This window comes from Mobula hypostoma, chromosome 1, assembly GCF_963921235.1.
Source record: "Mobula hypostoma chromosome 1, sMobHyp1.1, whole genome shotgun sequence".
NCBI classification, from domain to species: Eukaryota; Metazoa; Chordata; class Chondrichthyes; order Myliobatiformes; family Myliobatidae; genus Mobula; species Mobula hypostoma.
Genome location: NC_086097.1, coordinates 27626824 through 27648815, shown reverse-complemented (window position 1 = coordinate 27648815; position 21992 = coordinate 27626824). Strand labels below are relative to the sequence as shown.

Sequence of the window (21992 nt, the reverse complement as noted above, 5' to 3'; positions counted from 1 at the left end):
AATAAAGAAGTTGGATTTACTGTGTATTGATACATGGACATACCTGCAAATGGTTGCAATTTCTATTTGTCGAGGCTGGCAAATGCTCTCAAATTTTAAAGACCTTTTAATTCACTCTTTGCTCTTCTGTAGAGAATGGTACATCAGCTTTTCCTTTCAGTCAAAACTTTCCAGCTCTAGAGACACAAGAGACTGCAGATGCTGGTCTGGAGCAACACTCAGACTGCTGGAGGAGCTCAGAGGGTCAAGCAGCATCTATGGAGGAAAATGGACAGTCAACGTTTTGTGTCGACACCCTTTTATCTGGACTGAGAGAGTAGAGGGAAGGATTGGAGGTGGGGCAGGGATTTGTCAGGTGATAGGTGGATCCAGGTGAAGAGGTGTGAGAGGTGGGGGCACTGGGAATAGTGACATATGCTGAACAGTGATAGATGGAGTTGACGAAAGGCTGCAGATGGTGAAATCTGATGTGAGAGAAAGGTGGTGCATGGAACCAAGTGAGGGAGGTAGGGAGGACAGATGGGAACAGTGGGGGAGGGGATACCCAGAGCGACTGAGGGTGGGAAGCTAGGTGTGTGTGTAGGAGAACCCTGGTAGATCAGAAGGAATGAAAAAGAGACGGAAGGGGAACAGTTTGCTCTGAATTGAATTCAATTCTGTGCTTGCTTAGAAGTACAACAGAGTTGAACCCACCCAGTAAAACTAGAGACACAATTTGAATCTTTTCAAGTTTGCATCACAACAGAGATGGTGAAAAGAAAAAAAAGTTCAAAGTAAGAATATGAATATGGACTGAAAGAGATTAGGGATTAGTTTTATTTGTCACATGTACATCAAAGCAAGAAAATGAATCTTAAAGAAGCATACGGTGACATATACATACTTTGATAATAAATTTACTTTGGCTTTGACTTTGAAGCATCAACCCGTACAGTGAAATGTGTCATTTGAGTCGACCAACACAGTCCAAATACGTGCTTGGAGTAACCCGCAAATACGGTCAAGCTTCCAGTGCCAGCATAGGTTGCCCACAAATTACTAACTCTAACCGGTACATCTTTGGTATGTGGGAGGATATTGTAGCACCCAGAGGAAACTCACTTATGGGGAGAACGTACATACTCTTTTTTCACCTATCGCTGGCACTATAAATAGGCTTGGGACTTCAGATCACATTGAGGGGGGATAGAGATATTGAGAATGAAAACAAGATACTTTGGGACAATAATAGGTATGACTGTAACAAATAGATTAGTTGGCATGAGTCAAATAGAACTTCCTTTGGGGTGAGGCTGCACCAATATCCCTAACTTCCAGTAATATTTAATACCCTCCCCCTTCTCTCTTTTTCCATTCCTCACTCTGGCTCCCTTCTTACCCAATCTCTTTTCCTCATCTGCCCATCATCCCCCTCTGGTACCCCTCCTCCTTGTCTTTCTCCTAGGCTCCACTGTCCTCTCCTATCAGCCCTTTCCCTTTTCCACCTATCATCTCCCAGCTCCTCACTTCATCCTTCCTCCCCCACCCACTCACCTTTCCCTTCACCTGGTCTCACCTATCACCTGCCAGTGTATATTCTTACCCCTCTTCCCACCTTCTTATTCCGGCTTCTGCTCCTTTCCTTTCCTGTCCCGATGAAGGGTCTCAGCTCAAAATGTTGTCTGTTTTTTCCTCTCCATAGGTGCTGCTTGACCTGCTCAGTTCCTCCAGCATTTTGTGTGTTGCTCTGTCTATTGGTTCAGGCATTATTCCTTGAGACAGTAGGTAGGAGAGAATTGTGAATTTCTACATTGCAGGCTGTGCTGAATGATTTCAAGTGTAGGTTAGATCTGTTTTTGTCAGTTGAAGGATTTTTCTGTACTCGCTAATGTGCAAGATGGGAGTTGCTGCTCAGCCTGAGCGTGACAGATATGCTTTTATGATACAACAGCTGTCAGTGGGTTTGAAAATGTCTGGAGTGGACCTAAGAGAACAGAGGACTGAAAATTCATTGGAAGATTGAGTGAGTGAGTGGGCGTGTGATGAGTGAGCGACTGAGGGACGTGGGAAAGCTAACAAAGCTGATGTCACCCTGGTGTTTTTTCCGTAAAAAGGTTTTTCCCTATTTACAGCAATTATTTAGCAATTACTTACAGCAATTAGGCTGCATTATAGCAGAAAAATACATACTATCTTGCAGGCTATAATACTGTAATCTTTATCGTATAACATATCTTATTCATTATCACTGCCATAGTAGATTGGTAGTTTGTATAAATAATTGTACAGTTATACAATAACTGGGCCATTCTATTTTCAGGACGATGAAATAGGACCTGTTTAATTGACAGTGACGACGTACTTTTGTACCACCATGTAAGATATAATGCAAGAGCTTTTTCTCAGATGCTAATGTTTCTTACTGCTTAATTGTCCATTAAGTGGTAATGTTAACAGAAGCTGCAGCTTGGGCCGGGAAAATCTGAATACTCCTGATAACCTAATTCAGGGACTGAAACTGCATCTTGCCAGCTGTTTGCAGGCTTTGTACCTCAGGCTTCATATACCTTTGTTTGTGCTTCTGGTTTGTTCTGTTTGAAGTTTGTGGGCATGGAGATTTTGGAGAGAGTTTTTAATACTGCAACACTGAAGGAACTCAGAAGGTCAGGCAGCATGTGTGGAGGGGAATAAACAGTCAATGTTTTGGGCTGAGGCCCTTCATAGGACTAGAAAGGAAGTGATGAAGGGTCTTTGTGCATACTTCCTGAAGGAAGTGATGAAAGAAGAAGCAGAATAAGGTTATAGGATTCTGAGGGGCATAGATAGGATAGATAGCGGAATTCATTGTAGATATATCATAAATAAGAGGACATAGGTATAGGACGAGTGTGAGGAATTTAAAAAGGGATCTAAGGGGAAAGTTATTTCACAGAGTCAGTGATTGATAGTTGGAATGCTAAAGTGAACTGTGGAATCAGGCATAAGGACATATTCTTAAATAGACAAGGCATAGAAAAATAATATCCTATGAAGGCAAGTGGGAATAATTTTAAGCACAACAGATTCTGCAGATGTTGGAAATCCAGAGCAACACATACAAAATGCTGGAAAAACTTGGCAGATTAGCCAGCATCTAAGGAGAGTAATTAACAGCCGACATTTTGGGCTGAGATTTTCATCGGGATTGGAAAGGAAATAGAAGTCAGAATAAGATGCGGAGAGGGGAAGGAGTACAAACTGGCAGGTGATGGGTGAGACCAGATGGGATGGTAGGTGAATGGGTGGAGAGTGGTGTTGAAGTGAGAAGCTGCGATGTGATAGGTGGAAGAAGTAAAATGCTGAAGAAGGAATCTGGTAGGAAAGGACAGTGGACTGTGGGAGAAAGGGAAGGAGGAGGGGCAACAGAGGGAGATGATGGACAGGTGGGAAGCCAGAATGTGGAATGGAAAACGACATTGTTGGGGGGGGGGGTGTAGAATTTACCAGAAGTTAGAGAAAACAAAGTTCATGTCATCAGGTTGGAGGTTACTCTGACAGAATTATTTATTATTAACAGGTGGCTGTTATTAGTGCTTGGTGGAGATATCCTAATTGACCTCACCCAGATCTGTAGATATATGTCTCAATAGTGTAGCAGTTAGCATAATAACTTAAAGCACCGGCAACCTGGGTTAATTTCCCACTACTGTCTATAAGGAGTTTGTACGTTCTCCTTGTGAGTGCATGGGTTTCCTCCAGATGCTCTGATTTCCTTCCACATACATTCGGAAGACATAATGGTAGTAAGTTGTGGGCATTCTATGTTGTCACTATGGGGATACTTGCCAGCTGCCCCCAGCACATCCTTGGACTGTGTTGGTCGTTGATGCAAAGAGCGCATTTCACTGTATGTTTTGATGTTTCAAAGTACATGACAAATTAAGCTAATATCTTTATGCAGTACATAGCCAGAGACTCCACAGAATCAGAAAACCTGAATGAGTTGCTAACTGCACCTATTGGAATGGTCTTGGTTTGAACCTAGATTTGGCCTGGGTTAGCTGACTTCATTCATGTTTCATTTGGAAGATTGCAATTACAGTCCCAACCAGGCAGAGGGTATATTAATCCAGTTTAGTGTCCTGACAATTAGTGATAATCCCCACCAAGCAATACAAATGTGTTGATACTGATGAAGACAGGATCAGTTTGATGGATGGTGGTGGCTTTAAAACAAAAGATTAGCCTGCACATCACTGATTAGGGTCTTTTCTGCCTAGGGCACATCTATGGATAAATTTATAATATCAACATTGTAACAAAGATGTCAAAAAGAAAACAGATGAGCAGCACATTACATCCGAAATTATGATCTGTCAATACTGCAAGAAAGAGTTATGTGCACTCACAACCATGCCTTTGTTGTTTTCCTGTTCTACTGATAATTATTTTATAAAAATTAACTTGATTTGGTCAAAAGTGCAAGGGCTAGGATTCATTAAGTGATGCCCGGAAACTGAACCAATGCCTAATTGTGTTTGGTGGTGCTGGCGTGCCGTGATGATTTGCTAAAGCGCAGGAGACATGAATCACACAAAATTGTCCATCCAGTATTAGGATTTAGCAGAATTATTCATAGATTTGAGAATTATATTGCCATATGGTACCTTTCATTGTCAGCCGGTAATATTCTAATCAGAGCAATGTCTCCCTAGTGTTTAAGCTCAGCTGGCAGAATTACATAATGGAAAGTTCCATCTCAATTTTATATTTTAATGTCTGTTTTATAGTGTTCTCTTTTAGAATTGGTTTTTAAAGTCGTTCATTGTCCTTGTACGAATTTCTATTTAACCTTAAAGTCAACTTGCAGAATGTAATTTTGTCAGTATTTCTCCCATCCATCCTCCGTTTAATCATAGCTGCCTCCCAAATGAGTAAGAGAGAGTTATAGTGCTGTACAGCACAGAAATGGCCCTATCGTGTCCATACCGAGTTTTTGCCCATTAACACTAATCTTTCTTGTCTGCATTAGGAACATATTCTTCTATGCTTTTTCCATTTAAGAATTCGTCTAAATGTCTAATTGTATTGGTTGTACCTGCTTAGGCATTCCAGATATCAGCCACTCTCTCTGTGGAAAAACTTTACCCTTCTTTCCTCTTACCATATATCTATGCCAAAAGCCTTCTGTCCAGCTATGACTCCACTTTCGGTGAATTCTAAACTCCAAGGTCCCTCTGTTCTTACACTTCCAGAACGTGCTGTTAACTGTGATTGTACTATCCGGATTTGACTTTGCAAAATGCAACATCTCTCACTTATCAATGGCGTGTTCCATTTGCCATTCTTCAGCCCACTTACTCAGCTGATCAAGATTGCCCTATCACTTTTGATAACTTTCTTCATTGACTATTTCACCTATACCAGTGTCGTATGGAAACTTAAACACCAGCCCCTGTACATTTTTATCCAAATCATTGGTATAGATATCAAGCAATAATGGGCCCAGGACTGAACCCTGAGGCGCAGCACCAGTCACCACTGTAACTAGCAACCACTGTTGTGGGCTAAGTCAAAGGTGGTGACAAAGCAGCATGTAGAAGAGAGATGAATATTGACTACAGGAGGAGGAAACCAGAGGTCCATGAGCCGGTCCTCATCGGAGGATCAGATGTGGAGAGAGTCAGTAACTTCAAATTCCTCTGTTGTAGTTTTGGAGGATTTGTCCTGAGTGCAGCACATAACTGCCGTTACAAAGAAGGCACAGCAGTGCCTCTACTTTTTTGGAAGTTTGCGCAGATTTGACACGTCATCTAAAACTGATGAACTTCCATAGATGTGCGATGGAGAGTATCATGGCTGCATCATGGCCTTTATGGAAACACCAATGCCCTTGAACTGAAAACGAAAACTACAAAAAGTAGTGGATACACTCCAGGTAGAGCCCTCCCCACCCCACCATTGAGCACAATCACAGGAAAGTAGCATCCATCATCAAGGACCCCCCACCTCTCAGGCCATGTTGTCTTCTTGCTGCTGCCATTAGAAAGAGGTACAGGAGCCTAAAGACTCACACCGCCAAGTTCAGGAACAGTTATTACTCCTCAACCATCGGGCGTTGCATCAAAGGGGATAATTTCATTCAACTTCATCACAGAATTGTTCCCACAACCTCTGGACTCACTTTCAAGGACTCTTCATCTGATGTTTTGATATTTATTGCTTATTTACTTGTTTATTATGATTATGCTTTTATTTTTTTCTCAACTCAAGCTCATAAAACCTGAGGTATGGGCATAGCCAAGAGCACTCCATTTCTCAATTACTAGGAACTTTTGGACTATTCTAGTAGTGCTTAGTATTGTGACTTTCTGGAGATTTACATAAATATTGGTGTGTAGGCTTAATTGGTTAATGCTATTGTGTAGTGACTTTGGACTGATACCGGTTATAGCTATTACTATTGGGACAATGTATACCCAGTTTGTGTTCCACGGCCTTTCAATTTCCTCTTTTAAATCAGCATATTTCTGGTCTTTTTCACTTACTGATTTCTGTATATTTTGTGTGTTTGGAATGGCTATATCTATGAAGTAAGTTGTTCTTGCTTGTTTATTCTATAATATTATATCCGGGTGGTTATTATAGATTGTCCTATGTGTAATAATGGATCGGTCATAAAATAATTTGTAGGATTCTGACTAAGACTGAATCAGGCTTTTATTTATAGTAAGGTATGGTATCTTTTATGAGTTTGTATTTTAAAGCAAGATTTTGGTGAATGATATTTGCCACTTGATTGTGTCTGTAGATTGAGTTAAACTGCTGCAGTATCCTGTAATGTTCTAGGTTGTTTCTGAGCAAAACGCTGGAGGAACTCAGCAGGTTAGGCAACATCTATGGCAAAAAGTAAACAGTTAACATCTTGGGCTGAGACCCTTCATTGTTTCTGGTTTCTCTTGGCATTTTCTGCATTTATTGTTTTGAATTTGTTGGGTTTTTATTGTGTATTCTTGATAATTTTTTGTGTCAACCACCTGCTCCTGTATTGCCTTAAAAAACCCCTCTGTTCCTGGGAAGAGGTGTCCAACTCTGAGCCAGGTGTTTGATAGTTCCTTGTCAACATCTATTCTGCTGAGATGTCTCCCATGGAAGATCATGTTCTTTCATTGATTAACCTTTTCTTCTACAGTGATAATCTATGCATTTTTCTGGGTGTTGTTTCATTTAAGTTTAGTGGTGTGTACTTCTTATCAGAATTGCATGTGCTTGCATGGAATACTGAATCCTGTTTTTGTTGATGAAGGTATATCCTTAATTTTATCTGACTGTTGTGTAATTTTTTTATATCTGTTATTCCTCTTCCTCCTCCTGTCCTAGGAAGTGTTAATCTAAGTGTATTCGGGTGTACAAAGCGTTTTCTAAAATTTGTCATTTCAGTTTTTATTTTTCTTTGTAAGTTTTCTAGATCAGTTTTGGACCAAGATATTATGCCAGAAAAATCTGTTAATATGGGTATAACAAAAGTGTTTATTGTCTTTGTTATATTTTTACTACTGAGCTCTGTTTGGCAGATTTTCTTAAGCCTTGAAGTAAATTCTGTGACAGTTTTCCCTTTATCACACCATGATCTATTTCCTTTGTTTGTTGATATCCCGAATACGTGTATGTTTCATATTCATCCATTGTTGGTATTGTATCCTGATGCTGTGTTTTATATTCTACTAGCTCTATTGCACCTTTCTTTATGTTTGATGTTCTGAACTTATCTGGTCCAAAGTTTATGTTTCTATCTTTCAAAAATGGTTGTACTATTTGAATTAATTATTTTAGCTTTACTGATGAAGTTAATTATAATTTCAAATTGTTTATGTATAGAAGGTGTATCAAGGTATAATTCATTTGGTTGTTTTTAATTTGATATCCTATTAAAATCTAATTCACTAAATTCGAGAGCATGTTTAAAGCTAGGCAGAACCATAGTGGGCTTAGAGAGATGCCCTGGAAAATGCCTCGGTTTATTTTGATAACAGTGGTTGTTCTTTTTTCGGTTGTTAATGGATAGTGTGATTCTAGTATGCCAATGCTTCATCAGATGTTGTAGGAATTTCACAAATATTGGGTATAGTTTATATATACATAAAGAGCTTCTATTAACCACGAGTGTGGGATAGAATCAAATGCTTTTAGGTAGTCAATATATATTATCACATGAAAGATTTCTGCTTTTTCTTTGGGCTTGATTTAGAAATATGGAATATGTTATCAGTTGTTCTTTACATGCTTTCATACCCTTATGGCATCTTTTCTGTTCTTCTGTGAGTATATTGTGGTTACCTAAGCGAGTGGTAATTAGTTGCGAGATGCATGATGTTACAATTTTTTATATAGTTTGTAAACAAGTAATAGGACGATATTTTGATGGATCATTGTGATTTTAGGTAAGAGATATGTTTTACCTTCTATCAAAAATCATTATGTATTTGCAGTGTTGTCTTTTGTCCACTGGTTGGTGTAGTCTTTCATTGATTCTATTATGGTTATTGGATTTATTGAGTATGTCTGCAAAAAAGTGAATCTCAGGGTTGTATATGGTGATACAAGTACTTTGATAAATTTGCTTTGAACTTTGAACTGTGAGGCAGAGGTTGAACAAATTTTGACAAGCTGGGGACAGAAAGTTAACTGTGGACAGACAGGAATGCAGTGTTAACTTGCAGTTAGATCAGCCATGGTGTTATGGAATAGCACCGCAGAATTGAAGGGCCAAGTTGCCTACATGTGCTAATGACGTCTATTCATGTATTTCTCATCATGTGCTGATCAATGGGTTTCCAGCAGAACTCAAAGGCATTATTCTTGGGGCTTGTACAGAGAACAAGGAAACGGAAATTCTTAAGACCATAAGACACAGCTGACGTAGTAGCATCCGCGCTGGACTTTGAGACGAGTTGTCCGGGTTTGAATCTGGCCAGCTCCTTGCATACCTTCTATCGTGTTGGGTTGAGCATTGAACTAGCAACTCAGCCTCATAAAAAAAAGAGACAAAAATGATAAAGAAATGGCAAGGCTGCTGCTCGATGCACCACAAGGTGTGGAAAGGAACAACAACAATTAGAAGCAGGAGCAGAATTAGGCCATTCAGCCCATCAAGTCTGCTTCACCATTCCACTATCCCTCTCAACCCCATTCTCTTGCCTTTTCCCTGTAACCTTTGACATCCTTACTGAACAAGAACCTATCAATCTCCATCTTAATGACTAACCCAATGACCTGTCCTCCACAGGTGTCTGTGGCAATGAATTTCACAGATTTACCACCATCTGGCTAAAGAAATTCTTCAACTGTGTTCTAAATACCCTTGTATTCTGATGCTGTGTCGTCTAGTCCTTGACTCCCCCATAGTAGGAAACATTCTGTCCACGTCCACTCTATCTTGGCATTTCAATATTTGATAGGTTTCAATGAGATTCCCCCCCTCATTCTTCCAAACTGCAGCAAGTACAGGCTCCTCATATGTTAATCCTTTCTTTCGGGGATCATTCTCATGAACCTCATCTGGATCATCTCCAATGCCAGGAGATCCACTGTTATATAAGGGGCCCAAAGTGGCTGTCAATACTCGAAGTACAGTCTGACCAATGTCTTGTAAAGCCTCACCATTACATCCATGTTTTTATATTCTAGTCCCCTTGAAATGAAAGCTAATATTGCATTTGCCTTCCTTATCATGGACTCAACCTGCAAGTTAACCTTTAGGGAATCCATTTCAACCTCTGATTTCTGAATTTACCCCATTTTAGAAAATAGTCTATGCTTTTATTCCATCTACCAAAGTGCATGACCATATACTTCCTGACATATTACTTCATATATTATTTTTTTGCCCATTTTCCTAATCTGCCTGTCCTTCTGCAGACTCCCTGCTTCCTCAACACTGCCTGCCCTCCACCTATCTTTGTAATGTCTGCAAGCATGGCCACAAAGCCATCAATTCTGTCATCCAAATCATTGATAAATAACATACAAAGAAGTGGTCTCAACACTGACATTTGTGGAACACCACTATTCACCAGCAGCCAACCAGAGAAGGTCTCCACTCCTAGCTTACTGCTAGTCAGCCAATCTTCTATCCATGCTAGTATCTTTCCTGTAATACTATGGGCTCTTGTCTTGTTTTGCAGCCTCATGTGCGAGACCTTGTGTGAGGCCTTCTGAAAATCCAAGTAAGCAACATCCAGTGACTCTCCTTTAGCTATTCTGCTTGTTATTTCCTCAAAGAATTCCAAAAGATTTGTTAGGCAAGATTTCCCTTTAAGGAAACCATGCTGACTTTGGCTTATTTTATCCTGTGCCTCCAAGTACCTTGAAATCTCATCCTTAATAATAGACTCCAATATCTTAACAACCACTAAAGCCTGGCTAAATGGCCTATAATTTCCTGTCTTTTGCCTCCCTCCTTTCTTAAAGAGTGGAGTGACATTTGTAATTTTCCAGTCCTCTGGAACCACCCCAGAATCTCACAGTTCTGGAAAGATCATTACTAATTCCTTCATAATCTCTCCAGCTACCTCTTTCAGAACCTTGGGGTGTAGTCTATCTGGTCCTGGTGACTTATCTACTTTCTGACCTTTCAGTTTCCCAACCACTTTCTGCTTAGTAATAGCAACAACACTCACTTCAGCCCTCTGACATTCTTTAATTTCTGGCATACTACTGATGTTTTCCACAGTGAAAACTGCAAAATACTTACTGACTATCCCAAAAAGAATGATAAAGACCTTAAGACATCGGAGCAGAATTAGGCCATTTGGTCCATTGAGTCTGTTCTGCCATTTGATTGTGGCTGATTTATTTTTCCTCTCAACCCCATTCTCTTGCCTTCTCTCTCCTGCAATCTTTGACACCCTTACAAATCAAGAACCTGTCAATCTCCACTTTAAATATCCCCAATGACTTGGTCTCCATTGCAGGACTCCTGCCTACTCTAGCTGAATTCAGGTTTTAAGACTAAATAAAGTTTTTATAAAAATGCTTAAAACAAATAATTTTTAAGTGATTTATAGTTTTATATGTTATAAGAATTGGATAAATTAATTGTACATTGCTAATAGACAATGGAGGTAATGCATGTAAACATAGTCAAAGTAAATTTATTATCAAAGTACTTTTAGGTCACCATATACAACTCTGAGATGTGTTTTCTTGCAGACATTTACAAAACTAAAAGAAATACAATAGAATTTATGAATAACTATAAATAAACAAAGACTAGCAAACAACCAATGTGCAAAAGAAGAAAAATTGTACAAATAAAAAAAAATAATACTGGGAACTTGAGTTGTAGAGTCCTTTATTGTGAGTCTGGAGGTTGTGGAGTTAGTTCATTGTTGAGGTGAGTGAAGTTATCCATGCTGGTTCAAGAGCCTGATGATTGAAGGATAGTAACTATTACTAAACCTGGTTATGTAGGACCCAAAGCTCCTGTACCTCCTGCCCAGTGGTAGTCATGAGAAAAGAGCATCGCCTGAATGGTGTGGTTCTGTGTTGATGGATGCTGCTTTCTTGTAGCAGCACTCTTTGTAAATGTGCTGAATGGTGGGGACGAGTGTGATGGATTAGTGTAGGTCGCTATAATGGGTAGCGTGTACATAATCAGCCATTAAGACACATTCTGTACTACATGACCCCGATTCTATGACTAGTATGAAATTTACTGAAAGCTAATAAAATGTTTGCCTTTGCAGCGTGTGCAGTTTTGGCTGTATCCAGATCAGAGTTATTTATTGACTGGGTACAATAATGCTAACTAAACTTAACTAAGTATATGTAGGAGGAATTACATAAATTATTCTTGAAGTAAATTAACTGTATTTGTTCTTGAGCTATTAAACAAGTCAGCAAAGTCAGTAAGCTCAATGAAAGCAGTAGGCCAGGGTGTATTTTCTTCCAGGAAAGAGGTGGGAGAAAGGAAATCTGTGAAGTATGTAACATGGTTGACGAAGAAGCAATCCTGGTTCACTTACATGTATTTTCAATCGAAAAGGTCTCAAAATAACAAAGAGAAAGCTTAGGGCTGTTTTCTAGAGGCTTTCAACTGAACCATAATTATCCATAAAGAGTCCATTGCACTAATTAAAATAAGGACAAAGAAAATTAGTCTTTGTGTCCTGGCCAATATTCACCCCTCGGTAAACATCATTGAAATATTATCTGATCATTGAACCCTGTGCGGTGTGCAGGTTATTTGCCAAGTTTCATAAATCACATAGCAGGAATGGTATGAAATGATGTGGGTTGTTCCCAGGTTTATGGAACAAGATAGAAAATGCCCATTTGGATTAAAACACTGAGGATCTGCAATCTGCTATTATTTCTTCTGGAAACATGCAGACATGGGAAAAATGAAATGCCTTTGGATCCCAATTGTCCAGACAGATGTACATGAAGGGCATTTTGCCAAATATGAACAGGGTGAGTATTACACTGCTGCCTGGGTTAATACTGCGGAGCAGCGTATGGAGCTAATTGCAGTATATCAGTTAGATTGTCTAGAGCTCTTCTTTGAATTACCCCATCTCATTTTCAGTGTCTTCCAAAAGACGCGATCATTAATTTTTCTCGTCTGTTGAAAAATATATTTCAAACTTGAAGTCATGAAATAATGTGATTTGTTATTTGTTTCTTTGCACAGTAATCGTGTTTATCATAACTGAGCTGATTTGCATTCCAAAGAGGCACTGTGTTGGCAACAGCTCAGCTTGACGGGGTGGATATTTCTAAGTACATTTTGCTTCGTTCTGTGTTTTGCCAGAAAGTCTAAACTTGACCTTAAATTTTGGTTTAGCTCTTGCATTTACTTTATGAAGTGCTCTCCACCATTAAAAAAAAAGTGTGGTTTATATGAAGGCTTCCATCTTGTCATTAAAATGGAATGTTTTCATGCCCTTATGTGATTGAAGAATAAATTCTCTGTTGGCAAAAGGGCTGGTGTGGTTGAACAGCATAGGGAGATTGAACAGGAAGCTAGATAAGCACGAGGGGGAATGGAGCAGAAGGCTATGCTGACAGGGCCAGATGAATTAGAGTGGGAGGGAGTTTGTGTGAAGAGATGATCTGTTGGACTCAATTCTGAAATATACTATTACATCTTTGTTCACTTATTCTGTTTTCGATCTTTGAGTGGTTAACAACACACCATTGTATAAAAAAAAACAGGATTAACTTTTGTTGGATTAGGGTGTAGAACTGGGGCGGCATAACAGCATAATGCTATTACAGCACCAGGTTCAATTTCCACCACTGTCGGTAAAGAGTTTGTACATTCTTCTTGTGACCACGTGAATTTCCTCTGGGTGTTGTGGTTTCCTCCCGCATTCCAAAGACATACAGGTTTGTAGGTTAAATGGTCACATGTGTGTAATTGTGTGGTATGGTCTTGGTGGGCTGGATGGACCTAATTCCATGCTGCAAAGTTCAACGTAAATTTATTATCAAAGTACATATATGTTACCATTCACAACTCTGAGATTCATTTTCTTGAGGGAATACTAAATAAATCCACAGTAGAATAATAACTATAATAGAATCAATGAAAGACCACACCAACGTGGGCTTTCAGCAAATGTGCAAAAACCAACAAACTGTGCAAATAGAAAAAGAAAGAAAGAAATAATAATAATAAATAAATAAGCAATAAATATTGAGAATATGAGATGAAGATTCCTTGAAAGTGAGTCCATAGGTTGTGGGAACAGTTCAGTGAGGGGTAAATAAAGTTGAGTGAAGTTATCCCCTTTGGTTCAAAAGCCCAATGGTTGAGAGGTATCATTAAAGAAATAAAATAAATTACCATCTGTTCAATATTGTTCTGTAAGCAAAGACTATCCTCCTCACTACCTTCCAAACTAGTCTTTGTTGTCAATGTATAACTATTTAACTGCATCAGGTGCTATTATGTTATGTTTAATATTATGATATCCTTTTTTAATCTTTTGATGAACTAATCTAACAAAATCTGAACAGGATATTCTGCCTGAGGAGCAAATAAAACGAGTGTTAGGAATGGTCAATTTGTCCACCTACTTATTGCTCAATTTATGCTGTACTGTGGCATGATATTCTGGTCGTTTGAATTTTCCTTAAAAGGCAGATGAAATGCAGCATATCCCCGATGACTCTTATCACTTTTTACAGATGCACCAAAGAAAGCATCCTGTCCAGATGCATCACAGCTTGGCTTGCAACTGCTCTGTCCGACATCTCAAGAAATTGCAAAGAACTGTGAACGCAGCCCAGTCTATTACACAAACCAGCCTCACCTTTCCTGACACCGTCTAAACTTTCTTCTGCCTTGAGAAAGCAGCCAGTGTAATCAAGGGCCCTTCCCAGCCTGGTCATTCTCTCTTCTTCACTTTTCCATTGGATAGAAGGTACAAAAGTTTGAGAGAGTACGTATCACCAGACACGAGGACAGCTTCCATCCAGCTGTTAGTAGACTCTTGTACAGATCTCTCATACACCAGAAAATGAAATCTTGAACTCTTAATTTCTCAACCTGCCTTATCATGTCAATTGGACTTTATTTGTCTACCTGCACTGCACTTTCACTGAAACTGCAACACTCTATTCTGCATTGTTTTCTTTTTAGTACTGTTAAATTCTGATAGTTTTATGATCCACAGGTTCTTTGTAAGTCCTGAATGAGTATAAAACTTATTGCTTACAATGTTATTAAGTGTTACAAGACTAGAAAATGAACGAGAAAGAGGAGCCAAGAGAACAAAAAGGAAAAGGACAAAGCAAAAAGTATTCATTGTCCTCTCATACTCAGACTAGAGATAGCCCAAATTCCAGTGATAACAATTAGCCTATAAAATAGCCAGATTTGAGTGGTGTGACACCACTACTCAAAACTTAGAAGTTTCTAGAAAAATACTGAAGCGACTGTACTGTAAGTGCTGGCCATTTCACTGAACAATTGAATCTATATAGATTTATTTATTTTTCTAGAGATACCAGGCCCTTCTGACTCAACAAGCCACACTGCCCAGCAACTCACCTATTCACACTAGCCTAATCACAGGACAATTTACAATGACTAATTAACCTATGGACCAGTATGAGTTTGGAATGTGGAAAGAACCTGGAAAACCTGGAGGAAACCCATACAGCCCCATGGAGAACCTACAAACTCCTTACAGACAGCGCTAAAATTGAACTTCAAACTCAGAAATGCCCTGAGCTTTAATAGTGTCACGCTAACCACTACACTACTGTGACGTATTATATAAAATTACAATCAAGCCTAGGAAAGTTGAACTACAAGGAAAATAACAATTCTACATGCTAATCTAACAGTTCCTCAGTGTAGTTATATGTAGTGACATTTGTCTGGACTGCACACAACAAAGACTCCCACTATATCTGGGTACATGTGACAGTAATAAACCAATTCAATCCAATCCAGTTTTCTTTATCTGTAATCCATAGAACATCATTTTTTCATAACTTTAGATTTCTAATTAATGCATAGATTAAAAATAAGACGTTAATATACTCATGGACAGAACCACTCATTCAACCTTTTATGTCATTGAAAGGGTTAAATGGGCAATGTCATGCAATATCCAGGGTGTCATTTCCAGATGCACTTAGGGAAGATAATTTATTAAACATAAAAAAAAATTGTAGAAGTTCAATTGTTAATGTCAAACCTCTGTTCATTGTTGCAACCAGAGATTACCCTGTTGCATATAGACCAAATGAGTGAACAGCTGGTGAGTGTTACTCCTGCTCTCAATCAGGGATCATTGTACTTTCCATACAAACTGATGGCTACATACTGGAAGTTAAATGCCTTTTATGTCTACATACTTAACTGACTCAAAGACAGACTCACCTTCAGCCATGATCATTTGTCATTACTTGAGCACGTGCCTGTGAAGACCATAAATGGTCTATACTTAAGAATTTATTAATATTCATTTGTGCAATGCAAGTGGCACTGCCAAGGCCAGTATTTATTGCCCATTCCTAATTGTCCTTGAGAAGGCGTGGCTAAATGGCCTTTTTGACTGCTGCCAAGTCTTTGTGATGAAGATCTTCTCTCACACAGAAATGAAAGCAAGGAATACTAGAAACAACAAAGTTTCATCTTTGAGAATTCAGTTGTACTCTCTGACATCTGTAGGGAACTTTAAGATTTAGACCCATTGATAATGAAGGAAATCCAGTATATTTGCAGTTTGTACTCCTCCCCCTCCCTCCACCTTCTAATTCTGGCTTCTTCCCCCTTCATTTCCAGTCCTGATGCAGGGTCTCAGTCCAAACGGTCAACTAATTATTCCTTTCCATTGAGGCTGCCTGACCTGCTGAGTTCCTCTGTGTGTATCAGCTATTTCAGGTTCAGATTCGGATTTATTTATCACATGTACGTCAAAACATACAGTGAAATGTTTCATTTGCATTACCAACAAACACACTCAGAGAGTTGCTGGGGCAGCCTGCATGTGTTGCCACACCTTAAGCTTAGGGTTAGGGTTATGGAGGGGCCACTGCAGAGGATCAGAAAGAGCTGCAGACGGTTGCAAGCTCAGCTAGCTCCATCATGGGCACTGGCTCCCCACCACTGAGGATGCCTTTAAAAGGTGATGCCTCAATAAGGTAGCATCCCTCATTAAGGACCCCATCAACCAGGGCATGCTCTGTTCTTATACCACCATCAGAGAGGAGAGACAGGAGCCTGAAGACACACACTCAACATTACAGGAACAGCTTTTTCCCCTCCACCATTAGACTTCTGAATGGAAAATGAACCAACCCATGAATGCTACCTCACTACTCTTGCTCTCCTTTTGCACTAATTAATTAATTAATATGCACGGTGGTTTCCAGTTAATTGGGACACATTGGGACCAGTACATTTTAGCCTAATTAAACAGCTGTCTCAATTATCCGAAGTTTCATGGAAATAGTTAAACATGTATAATAAAGACGAACTGCTGTTTAACTGAGTAGCAAATTAAGTATTTAAATGAATAAATTAGAACACTAGCAATACTGCTACAGTACTGTAAAACTAGCCGGCTGGTGGCATAGTGGCATCAGTGCCTGACTTTGGAGCGAAGGCTCCCAAGTTCGAATCTAGCTGGCTACCCCGGCACGCTTTTCATCTGTGCTGGGTTGAGCATCGAGCTAGCAACTCGACCTCGTAAAAAAGAAACATCAGCAGCAAAAGGTTGATGGCCTATGCTCTCTCGTGAGTTTAAAGGCAATTTCTCTTTCTTTTCTCACTGTATTACTTCCTAATAGTTATCAACAGAGGAATTCATCCGGTATACATTGCCATGTTCTTTTGATTGACTAAATGAACAAAATCAGCGCACAGATCTAGTGCAGATAATGGACTGCCTTCATACAATGCTATTGACAATTGTATCCTCCAAATCTTCATTGTAAAGTTCTAGATTACTGGTCCCCAACCACTGGGCCGCAAGCATGTGCAACCGAGCCACGAGGAAACGATATGATTTGGTGATATGAACCGATATGAGTCAGCTGCACCTTTCCTCATTCCCTGTCACACCCACTGTTGAACTTGAACGCACACGAAGTCCGCAAGAATATTGTCAATATTAAACCGGTCTGCGGTGCGCAAAAGGTTAGGGACCCCTGTTCTAGATTATTGTAAATTCCTTCAAAATCTTCGTAGTTTCTAACTTGTTGAAGGAGTGAAATTGTTTCATTTTCACTCTTGGCTGTTTCTGGCATCATGACATGAAAGCGCCTTCTTCTGTTGATCAGTGTCAAAAAAGCCAAATTAAATCCGCTATGATTCAATGTTGTAATAAAATACAACCTGAAAACTTACAAGGAGGGGAGGGTGGTGAGTACTTTTTATGGGCACTGTATAGTAATACCAAGCAAATTGTCAACACCTTGACAAAGTACAGAGAGAGATGAGCATGGTATAACTCATCACAACCTCATCCACAACCTTTATCAGAATATTCACCTACACATTCTCCAATTTTATAAACAACAGTTTCAATAGCTGATTTATTTCTGCTAATCAAATGTGTGTATCTGATGGAGGGGTTTGCTAGAGTTGTTGGGGAGGGTTTAAACTATTTTGGCAGGAGTATGGGAACCAGAATGTTAGGGCTGAGGTTGAGGCAATTGGCAATGTGTAGTGTGACTGTAAGGAAGGATTGGTATATGATAGGGCAAATTTGCAGTTGGAATAATCTGAAGTGTAACATGGGGGCAAAATCGAAAAGGATAATGAATACAGGACTGAAACTGTGATATTTGAATGCACACAGTATACAGAATGAGGTAGATGATCTTGTAGCGCAGTTGGAGATTGGCAGGTATGATATCGTGAGCATCACTGAATCGTGGCTGAAAGAAAATCATAGTTGTGAGCCTAACATTCAAGTATGCATTTTGTATCGAAAGGAGAGGCAAGTAAGCGGAGGGGGTGCGGTGGCTCTATCGGTAAAAAAAACACAAATCTTTAGAAAGAGGTGACATAGGATCAGAAGATGTAGAACCCTTGTGGGTAGAGCTAAGAAACTACAAGGGTAAAAAGATCCTGAAGGAAGTTATATACAGGCTGCCGAACAGTAACAAGGATGTGGGATATAACTTTCAATGGGAAATAGAAAAAGAATGTAGTGAGGGCAATGTGGGATTTTGGTATGCATGTAGATTAGGAAAATCAGGTTGTTGTTGGATCACAAGAGAGAGGAATTGTAGAATACCTACTAGATGGCTTTCTGAAGCAGCTTGTGGATGAGCCTACTAGGGGAAAGGCAGTTCTGGTTTGGCTGTTGTGCAATGAACCAGATTTGATTCAGGAGCTTAAGATAAAGGAACCCTTAGGAGACAGTGATCATAATATTCACCTTGCTGTTTGAGAGACAGAAGATAAAGTAAGATGTATCAGTATTATAGTGGAATAAATAGAATTACATAGGCATGCGAGAGTAATGTTTGAGTTTCTGGGGTGATTCGGAAAGTGCAGGATAAATACATCTGAAAGATGAAGAAATATTTTTAAAAAGATGAGGCAGCCAGAGCTGACAAGGGATGTCAAAGTCAGCATAAATGCAAATGAGAGGGCATATGATATAGCAAAAATATTAGGAAGCTTTTAAAAACCAACATAAGGCAACTAAAAAATCATAAGGAGAAAAAAGAGGAAATATGAAGGTAAGCTAACCAATAATATCAAAGAGGTTTTTCAGATATATAATGAGTAAAAGAGAGGTGAGAGTGGATATTGAACTGCTGGAAAATGACACTGGAGAGGTAGCCATGGGGACAAAGAAATGGTGGATGGATTTAATAAATATTTTGCATTAGTTTTCACGGTGGAAGACACTAGCAGTATGCTAGAAATTTGAGAGTATCAGAAGGCAGAAGTGAGTGTCGTTACTATTAATAATGAGAAGGTGCTTGGGAAGGTGAAAGTTCTGAAGGAAGACAAGTCACCTAAACCAGATGGACTACATGCCAGAGTTCTGAAATAGATGACCGAAGAGTTTGTGCAGGCATTAGGAATAATATTTCAAGAACCTCTAGATTTTGGAACGATTCCGGAGGACTGGGAATTGCAAATGTCACTCCACTCTTTAAGAAGGGAGGGAGGCAGAAGAAAGGAAATTGTAGGCCAGTTAGCCTGACTTCAGTGGTTGGGAAGATGTTGGCTTCCACTGTTAAAGATGAGATTTTGGTGTACTTGTTGGCGCATGATAAAGTAGGCTAAAGTCAGCATGGTTTCCTTGAGGGGAAATATTGCCTGACAAATCTGCTGGAATTCGTTAAGGAACGAACAGGTAGCTTAGGTGAAGGAGAGTCAGTGGACATTGTTTACTTGGATATACAGAAGGTCTTTCACTAGTTGCTGCACATGAGGCTGTTTAACAAGATGAGAATCCATTGTTTTAAAGAAAGTATACTAGCATTGATGAAGATTGGCTGACTGGCAGAGGCAAAGAGTCAGAATAAAGATGGCTTATTCTGGTTGGCTGCTGGTGACCAATGGTGCTTGCCGGGGTCTGTATTGGGATCGATTCTTTTCATGTTCTATGCCAGTGATTTAGATGATGGAATTAATGGTTTTTATGGCCAAGTTTGCGAACAGTAAAAAGATAGGTGGAGGGGCAGGTAGTGTTGAGGAGAGAGGGAGTCTGCAGAATAACCTGTACAGATTGGAAGAATGGGCAAGGGAGTGGCAGTTGGAATATAGAGTAGGGAAGTGAATGGTCATGCACTTTAGTAGAAGGAATAAAGAAGTAGGCTATTTTCTAAACAGGGCGAAGATGCAAAAATCAGAGGGGCAAAGGGACTTGGGAACCCTTGTGCAGGATTCCATAAAGGTTGAGACATTGATAAGGAAGACATGCAATGTTAGGATTTATTTCAAGAGGACTACAATATAAGACCAATGATGTGATGCTGAGGCTTTAAAAGGTATTGGTCAGACCACACATGTAGTATTGTGAGCAGTTTTTGGTCTCTTACCCAAGAAAAAATGTGCTCGCATTGGAGAGGGTCCAAATGAAGTTCATGAGACTGATTCTGGAAATGAAATGGTTAAAGTATAAGGAGCATTTAATGGCTCTAGGCCTGTCCTCACTGGAATTTAGAATGATGGGGGATCTCATTGAAATCTGTCGAATATTGAAAAGTCAATTAGAGTGTATTTGGAGAGGATATTTCCTATAGATGGTGAGTCTTGGACCGGAGGGCACAGCCTCAGAAAGGAGAGACATACATTTAGAACAGGGATGAGAAGGCATTCCTTTAGTCAGAGAGTGGTGAATCTGTGGAATTCATTGCCACGGATGGTTGTGGAGGTCAAGTCATTGAGTATATTTAAAGCGGAGATTCATACGTTTTTGTTTACTCGGGGTCAAGGGTTATGGAGAGAAAACAGGAGAATGTATTTAGGAGGATAATAAATTAGCCATAATGGAATGCCGAAGCAGACTCGATGTGCTGAGTGGCCTAATTCTGTTCCTATGAATTATGATCCTATGGTTTTATGTGAAATTTTTCAGTTGACTATTGAGTCCTGAAGGATGCAATGCACCCAGTCCCAGATGAGGTGTTGTCCTCAAGATTTGATTGAACTTTGTTAGAACAATGTAGGAGGCCAGTTCTGATGAAAAGTCATTTGAAATAAAGCTCAGTTTCTCTCTAGCTCTCGACATAAAAATTGTCTGATCTGCTGGAAATTTCAAGCATTTTCAGTTTTACATTCATATGTTCTTTTTAGCATATATTTTTGGACAGAGTATTGAAATAGAAATTTTAGATTATGAGAACACTCAGTTCTCTTTTACTGTCATTTAGAAATGCATACATGCATTAAGAAATGATACAATGTTTCTCCGGAGTGCTATCACAGAAAACAAGACAAACCAAAGACTAACACTGACAGAACCACATAATTATAACATATAGTTACAGCAGTGCAAAGCAATACTATAATTTGATGAAGAACAAACCATGGGCACGGTAAATAAAGTCTCAAAGTTCCCGAGTCGATCGACTCCTGAGTCTCCGATAGCAGTGGCAAAAGGGAGTAACTCCTGCCATAAACCTCCAGGCACCGTCAACTTGCCGATGCCTTGGAAGCAGCCAACCACAGCCGACCCTGAGTCTATCCGTCCGAAAACTCAGAGCTTCCGACAAGCCTTCCGATACAGCCTCCCGAGTGCCTTCGACCTCGCCCCGGCCGCTGAAACAGGCAAAGCCGAGGATTTCAGGGCCTTCAGCTCCAGAGATTCCGGTTACCACACAGTAGCAGCAGCAGCGAAGCAGGCATTTCAGAAGATTTCCAGATGTTCCTCCGTACTCTCACGTCTGTCTCCATCAAATCAGAATTGTGTACGGTCACCTACTTGACAGATAACAGACATCACCGCCGAAGTGGCCGCGCGTGCTGTCGTCACGCCGCCATCTTCTCCTCCAATTCAAATTATTATCAAAATTGAATTGTTAGATGCAAGAGATTCTGC

At 39.7% G+C, this 21992-nt stretch overlaps 1 protein-coding gene across 3 annotated transcripts in view; it reads left to right on the top strand.

The window, feature by feature from the left end:
- Window positions 1–21992, top strand: part of ttc7b (tetratricopeptide repeat domain 7B) — a 477499-nt gene that overhangs the window by 134299 nt on the left and 321208 nt on the right. The window contains exon 1 of one of the 3 annotated variants that reach the window (XM_063045099.1): window positions 12252–12432. The exons of the other annotated variants lie outside the window; for them this stretch is intronic. Coding sequence (XP_062901169.1) covers window positions 12397–12432 — 36 coding nt within the window. The 5' untranslated portion in view covers window positions 12252–12396. Of the gene's footprint in view, window positions 1–12251; window positions 12433–21992 lie in introns of those variants that run through there. 3 annotated transcript variants of the gene reach the window in all.